Genomic DNA, 7,017 nt, shown 5'->3' with positions numbered 1-7,017 from the left:
CCACTCGTTATATGTTTACTCTCCGATAAAAGTACAATATCATACACTAATTGTAATTTTGTTTAATTTGGCAAAAATATAGCTATTCAATATAATATTGTACTTTTTAAGATTATATATTATTTTAATTTTTAATTTTATTCTATTAATTATTGATGCTATATTATGGATGTAACGAATTAAATACTTATATTAAAGATTGTAGTTTTAGATAAGTAATTCTGTAATTTTGTTTAATTTGGCAAAAATATAGCTATTCAATTTTTAAAAGTTTAGCCGGGCGCAGTTTACATATTATGTAACATATGTCACCTTTTTACATTTGATAAAACTCGAGCGCAGTTTACATATCACCTTTTTACACACGATAAGAACTCGGGCGCAGTTTACATGTATGATTTCGTGTTTACCTGTGCGTTGGGCGCAGTTTACAATCGCCGAGTGAACCACTTTCGCGCACGCAGACTGAGCTGTCGAACAATACCTGACCCCCCCCCCCCCCACGCGACGGCTATGCCTTCTGTGATTGGCGGACAGTCATCGTCAGCCGTCGGGCACCTATGTTAAAAACTCTCACCGATATCCGGATTGTGGTGGGAATGCGGGGAAAAAACGTGTTTTGGTCAGCCGAGTGGTTCACTCTTAGATGGAACAGAGTATGATATACAAGGCGTATTCCGGCGAAGTTAAAATGCATTGGTTTATATCAGAGCAGCATACGCAAACCGACGGAAGTTTTGTGTCGCGGCGTATTACGACCGCCGTGTATAGCTGCTCCGATATAAACCAATGCATTTTTAATTCGACGGAAACGTTGCGGAATACCTTTGTACCTATAATATACGATACACGGTGTTTATCTACCATTATCAACAAAAATAACTCATTTAATCATTTTCTTTTCGGTCGTCGCGCTCAAAAAGTGTAACTTGAATTAATATCATACAAAAATAATTAGTTATATGATACTTAGTTATATGATACATAGCTACGCTATGCAATAGCTTTACCGTGGCAGTCCCCGAGTGCCTCATTTAACATTTTTTTATTTATATTATAATATTTTGAATTTTGTTTTATATCAATTATAATATTATATTCAAACAGTCATTTAACTTTCTATAGACTAAAATTAGTAGGTAGGTACTAAAACATTCCTCAAGTGTATCTCATTATTGAGTAAGGCATCACTAATGACTGTACTTAATGTATGTGTTACATTTTAATTCAATGATAAATCATTTCAAATGCAAAACAATTCTGATCGAAGACAATCCGTCTATTGCTAAGTATATTATATGATATATTTATATTACTGTTATAGTAATTTGTTTTACTATTAGAACAATAAATGGAATTTGTCAATAAATAGCTCAAAAAGAGTTAATGCATTTTGAAAATGCATTAACTGAAGGTGCATTACCATGTATCTATAGAAAATATTAATATAAACATTTGTTGAAAATTTAAAGTACCTACGGTTATTCGTTTTTGTCAAGAACTGGATTTGCGTAAAAATTCTCTTTTTTTCTTGTTTTTCCCAGTTATTTAGAAAAGTACTAGACATTGTTTACTTTTGATTCTCCAATATACTATAATAAGATTCAATTTTTACCAAATTTTTACCTCCATCAATGTTGAAAATTGAAATATTTTTACTGCTCAAAAAGGAGATGATAGATATAAAAATAAAAATACCACATCTGTAAAAACAATACATTTATCGCTCGGTCTAAAATTAGGGAAATCAGGACAAAATACAAATTTTTGACAAAATTGTCTTTGTTATTTTATTATAATTTAAAACGAATAACTGTAGATACTTGAAATGTTTACTAAATGATAATATTAGCATTTGATATAGTTACATGGTAACATTTTTAAAATATTTGGAAGCTTTTTAAGCTATTTATAGACATTTAAAATTCGTTTGTATGGACGTTCGTCTATTTTGTGGGCATGCGATTATCCACATAATATAATGTGGGTAGATATATTTTATTTATATTCGCACCGATTAAGAAGTTAATATTTGTATTTATTAATTAAATTACATGTAACTCTGTTAATTTGTTAAAAATATATAGGTAAGCTTAACATAACTTAACTTAATTTTTCCTATAGGTATTAACTAATTAATATTAACTTAACAAATTCGTTTTCTTGCTCTGCTATAAATAGTAGTACCATGAATTTCAGTATACTGCATAATATTGTTGTTATTTTGTGCTTTTAATATTAAAATCATTGATATCATACATAAAGCACAAACTCTAATAATTATAAAAATCTAATCTGTTATCTAATTTTACAGGTAAATCAACAAACTGCTTTTGTTGACGCGACTCAAGTGTACGGACCGACGGCTGCCAAAGCAGATTCTCTTCGATCTCATAAGTTTGGAAGATTAAAAACTGAGATGATTGATGGACAAGAATTTGGTGCTCAAGACCAAAGGAACGGATCAACATTTTGTGGCGGTCGAAGTAATGTGACCTATTGTTTCAATCGAGGTATCTACTGAAAAACTAAAAATATCACAAATATGGAAATCATTATGATATTTAAAAATGTTGTTTTTAGGTGATCCTAGAAAGAATCAGCACTTCGGTCTCATATTATACGAAGAGACGTTTCTTAGGTTTCATAATCTTATAGCAGAATTGTTACTCAATGAGAATCCAGATTGGTCAGATGAAATACTGTACCAAGAAGCTCGAAGGTTCATAATCGCAGTTCTACAGATTATAGTTTACAGAGATTACTTGCCGGTTTTACTTGGTAGGTTCTTATTTCAGGAGTCACCTATTTTAAATATAAATTGTTCAATATAAACATTTTTTATTGTGTATACATATAAAGGTAATTTATTTTTAAGAATTATAAAAGGTACAATATTCATTAGTTAAAAATTAGAATACTAGCTAATCCCGTGCACTTTGTTGCCTGTTAACTTTTAACCATATAGCCAACTCTATATAATCGAAACTTTGTTAAACTCGTTATTTAATATTCGGTGTATGGTATCCAAAACTTAAAAATGTTCATCGATCATCTTGAATCTCAAAATACTTGTGCTAGCACCACTTTAGGCGAATTTTGTGTTATATGGTTTTGACCGAATATAATATACTGGTCTAAAATGATATTCAATCATAACCAACAGCAACCTTACAATAAACAAAAAAATATTATTATTTAATTTACTTTATTGCTGGTCAGATGGCGCCATTATTGTATTTTTACAATACATATTTCCTACTTTTCCGGAGTATTATCTTAAAATTGTCTTCAAACAAACATTATCCTGCCAAAGCCAAATCGGTAAAGGCGTTCTAAAGTTATGGTGAGACCCAGGAAAATAGTGATTCATTTTTATTAATCTATAGATGTTTAATTTAAATTTAATATTAAAATACTAACATTTTCATAGGTAGTGATTATTGTGAAAGTGTTGGGTTGACTCTTACTAAAGATACTAAAACTGTGTATGATCCATCAATTATGCCTCAATTGGCCGTCGAATTTCCAGGAGGTTGTTTTCGAGTTCCACACAACGTCGTGCCTTCGATATATTTGTAATTTGTTAATTTTTTTAACGAAAAGACGTCTTTATACTAATTATGCAACTGATCAAGTTTTTTAGACGAGAACAATGAAATCGTAGAACAATTCAAACTTAACGAGTACATGGCAATTCCTGATCCGTTGATCGGTGGTTCTAAGCTTGAAGAGTTACTCAGAGGAATGACATTTCTGCCAGGTCGTTGTCCATTAGCATCGTACAATTTATTGGTAATATCGTTTTATAAAAATATTTGTGTCTGTATAATTAACCTGAATTATTTGATTATATACCAGATATCAAATCGTATGTTTCATAATTGGGTAAGTACTGTTGCAGACACAGACTTACTTAGTATAGACATTCAAAGAGGTCGTGATATTGGTTTACCTCCATACATCAGAGTCAGAGAAATTTGCGGTTTTCCAAGTATTACATCATTTTGGGATCTAGCTAACGTATTAAATCTTATGGTAAGTTGTTTTTTTTTAAATTGTTCGTAATAATTTTTATATTTTAAAAAGCAGGTGAGTGGATGGTGCTAGGCTGTACAGTAGGTTACAAGTAGGTCACTGTAATGGATGGTTTTTAACTATAAAATTCCTTTTTTATTTTAAATTTGAAAAATTCTGTCAAAATTCGAACTTTAAAATATTTAATGCATATATGAAAAAACGTGCCTGTGTATATTTAATATTTTTCAATTAAAAATATATCAGGAACCTTGAGTTAACTTTTCACTCAACAATAAATATTTTATTGACATTGATAGAAAAAAAAAATTGAAAATGGAAAATGTCCGTAAACAGCTCAAAACGAGTAAAAATATTTTAAAAATTGATAAAATAAACATATGGTGTAAATTTCAAGTGTCTAGAATTATTCGTTTTTGAATTACAACTAAATAAGAAAATCAATTTCGAAAAAAACTGGTTTTGCGTAAAAATTCCCGTTTTTCCCAACGCTTTTAAAAATTACTGGGAATTTTAAATTTGGCCTCCTCAATGCACCAAATGTCATTACTCTCCCATCGAACAAGATACTGAAGTAGAAAATTGAAACATTATTGCAACTAAGTACTTCTTGCGTAAACAAACATAAATAAAAATAATAATAATAAAAATAAAAAACACGCATCGTTGTAAAATCATTCATCCTCAGTATCTAAAATAATGTTGTATTACCTAATAGTATCTTTTAACTTTAATGTTTAATACGATTTATCATATTCAGGATATTTTGTTACTGCAAAAATTATATGATAGTGTTGAAGATATAGATTTGCTAGTAGGAGCTTTGCTTGAACCAAATGTCGATGGTGGAATGGTTGGTGAAACTGCAAGGTGTATAATCGCTGATGGATTTTATCGTATTCGATATGGTGATCGTTTCTTTTGCGATGTAGAAAATCAACCAGGAAGTTTTACTAAAGGTATTTGTGACATTTATTAGTATCGGATTTTGAATAATAGTATTTTTTTTATATTAGAACAATTTGATGTCTTATGGAGTCTCGATCTTACTCAAATATTTTGCTTAACGACAAATATAGATAAATTACCATGTGATATTTTCACACCAAATGGGTTGGTATTATTTTTTATTACCTAATTGATTTTATTTGATTAATTGTATTTATACCACAAATTACTGAAATATATAACAGGGGAGGAGGCTAGGGGCCGCCCCCCCCCCCAATCCCGTATTTATAAAAAATGTATATTGCTAACAAAAAATGCATATTAAATTATTATAATATTGTCATAAGGACTATATGGGCCATAGAGGTATGACGGTGTATACGGTGTACCTGCTGGCTGCTATCTATCATATATCTATATGGTATGATACTATGATATTATTATTTTATATTATGTTCAAAACATGAATATTGAATTGCGTAGTACACATTTCTGTACGGACTACGTGTATACTAAGAATTTTTTATTAATTCAATTAATGTATTTAATAAAGTAGATATTCTAGATCAAATAGATCATATTATTATTGATATTTTTGCCAATTTAAAAAATAGACAACTTGAATTTGTGTTGTAAAAATTGTTGTTTTCTTTTTGTTATAAGATTTTGTGAAATTATAACTTGCCCTCCCCCCCTAACCAAGGTTCTGGAGCCGCCTCTGATATATAATAGATACTATGTGTTGTTATTTATAATATATCGATACAGATGAAGATGACCAATACAATTTTTAAATATTTCGCAAGTCCAGCTAATTTCTTATAATTTTGTTTTAAGGCTTTCGGGAACGTACAGTTGTGAATCAATAAAATTGGACCTCGCAGCTTGGGAAGATAAATAAATTATTATTTCTTCAAACGGAAATTCAAAAGAATCAAGTATTAGCTTAAATTAAATTATATATAAAGTACAAAAACTAAAAAAAATATGATAACTAGTTATAAAATAGATTTAATTTTCAAAATTGTACAATACATTTAAATTAAAATTTAAACATTTTCAAAAAGTGATTATTGTAATAAAACTATTCTATATAATATTAACTCTTACATTTATGCATAATAATATAATATAATTACCTAGATACAAATTTATGTTGGTTTTTTTGTTGTTATCGACGTTATTAAATTATGTAATTATATTATGTACCTTATTATTACACTAAATTTTATGAACAGGCATATTGAATTATTTGATTGTGATCAGTTTAATCTACAAAGTTGATTAGTGTATTGATTGCTTTTGTCAAAGAAGCGAGAATTTTTTTTAGAGTTTCTGAATTTTGGTGTTTATGTCTTAATTCGGTATATTATAGTGAACTATTTTATGTCCATTTACAACTTCAATAATATATTATAACGATCGTGGCGAAACATTGTTATATAATAGGTATATAGGTAATGCCGGTGTAATAACGAATATTAAAATTGTGTTTTGCTGTTTGATGAGATGATGTCACTTATATTGAAAAAAAACATAGAACAGTATGCTGATCAACATACTATTACCAACTATTATAATATGTATAGATTTTCAAAGATTTTTTTCCTTAGAAGATCTACCAACATAATTATCACCTGAAATCATGAGCTGAATATTGAGTTTTTAATACGATGTTGTTTGTTGGGATAAAATAGACATATGTCTCCCAAATTATTTACTATTTGGGCTAAATATCAGATCTAGTGATAGAGTTATATTATATTTTACAGATATTTATAGGCACTTTCTAATTTTTTATTTATTTTTTTTCTAGTAAATGTTGATTAACGTTTTTCGTTTTGCCAAAAAACCTTGGAAATTTAATATTCCTCATAAGTTGTTTTAATTGTCTTCAACAGTTGGCCATCGACAGTTATCGCGGAAGTCTCACGTGCAATATCTACGCCTCTTCAAACTGCATTCCGATGTGTTTGTACACATAAGTTATAATATAAGTTGAATTATTATTGTATAGTTGAAACAGTAGCC

General features: G+C 29.1%; 1 protein-coding gene across 1 annotated transcript; it reads left to right on the top strand.

The window, feature by feature from the left end:
• Nucleotides 1-1,087: 1,087 nt before the first annotated feature.
• LOC100569403 (peroxidase) lies at nucleotides 1,088-5,974 on the top strand. Its single transcript, XM_016808097.2, has 9 exons — nucleotides 1,088-1,289; nucleotides 2,315-2,513; nucleotides 2,584-2,781; nucleotides 3,434-3,578; nucleotides 3,639-3,795; nucleotides 3,862-4,038; nucleotides 4,799-4,997; nucleotides 5,055-5,151; nucleotides 5,824-5,974. Exons 2-9 carry the CDS (start codon nucleotides 2,420-2,422, stop codon nucleotides 5,885-5,887), a joined length of 1,131 nt encoding a protein of 376 aa, XP_016663586.1. The 5' UTR covers nucleotides 1,088-1,289; nucleotides 2,315-2,419; the 3' UTR covers nucleotides 5,888-5,974.
• Nucleotides 5,975-7,017: the final 1,043 nt, after the last annotated feature.

The sequence above is a fragment of the Acyrthosiphon pisum genome, chromosome A1 (assembly GCF_005508785.2).
Source record: "Acyrthosiphon pisum isolate AL4f chromosome A1, pea_aphid_22Mar2018_4r6ur, whole genome shotgun sequence".
Taxonomy (NCBI): Eukaryota; Metazoa; Arthropoda; class Insecta; order Hemiptera; family Aphididae; genus Acyrthosiphon; species Acyrthosiphon pisum.
This window is presented reverse-complemented; position numbering and strand designations above follow the sequence as displayed.

What these genes read in the sequence shown, in the direction of transcription:
- LOC100569403 (XM_016808097.2), top strand. Translation starts at nt 2,420, where the DNA reads ATGATTGATGGACAAGAATTTGGTGCTCAAGACCAAAGGAACGGATCA. An exon ending in GACCTATTGTTTCAATCGAG is followed by an intron (nt 2,514 to 2,583) that starts GTATCTACTGAA and finishes TGTTGTTTTTAG; the next exon opens with GTGATCCTAGAAAGAATCAG. An exon ending in CTAACGTATTAAATCTTATG is followed by an intron (nt 4,039 to 4,798) that starts GTAAGTTGTTTT and finishes TATCATATTCAG; the next exon opens with GATATTTTGTTACTGCAAAA.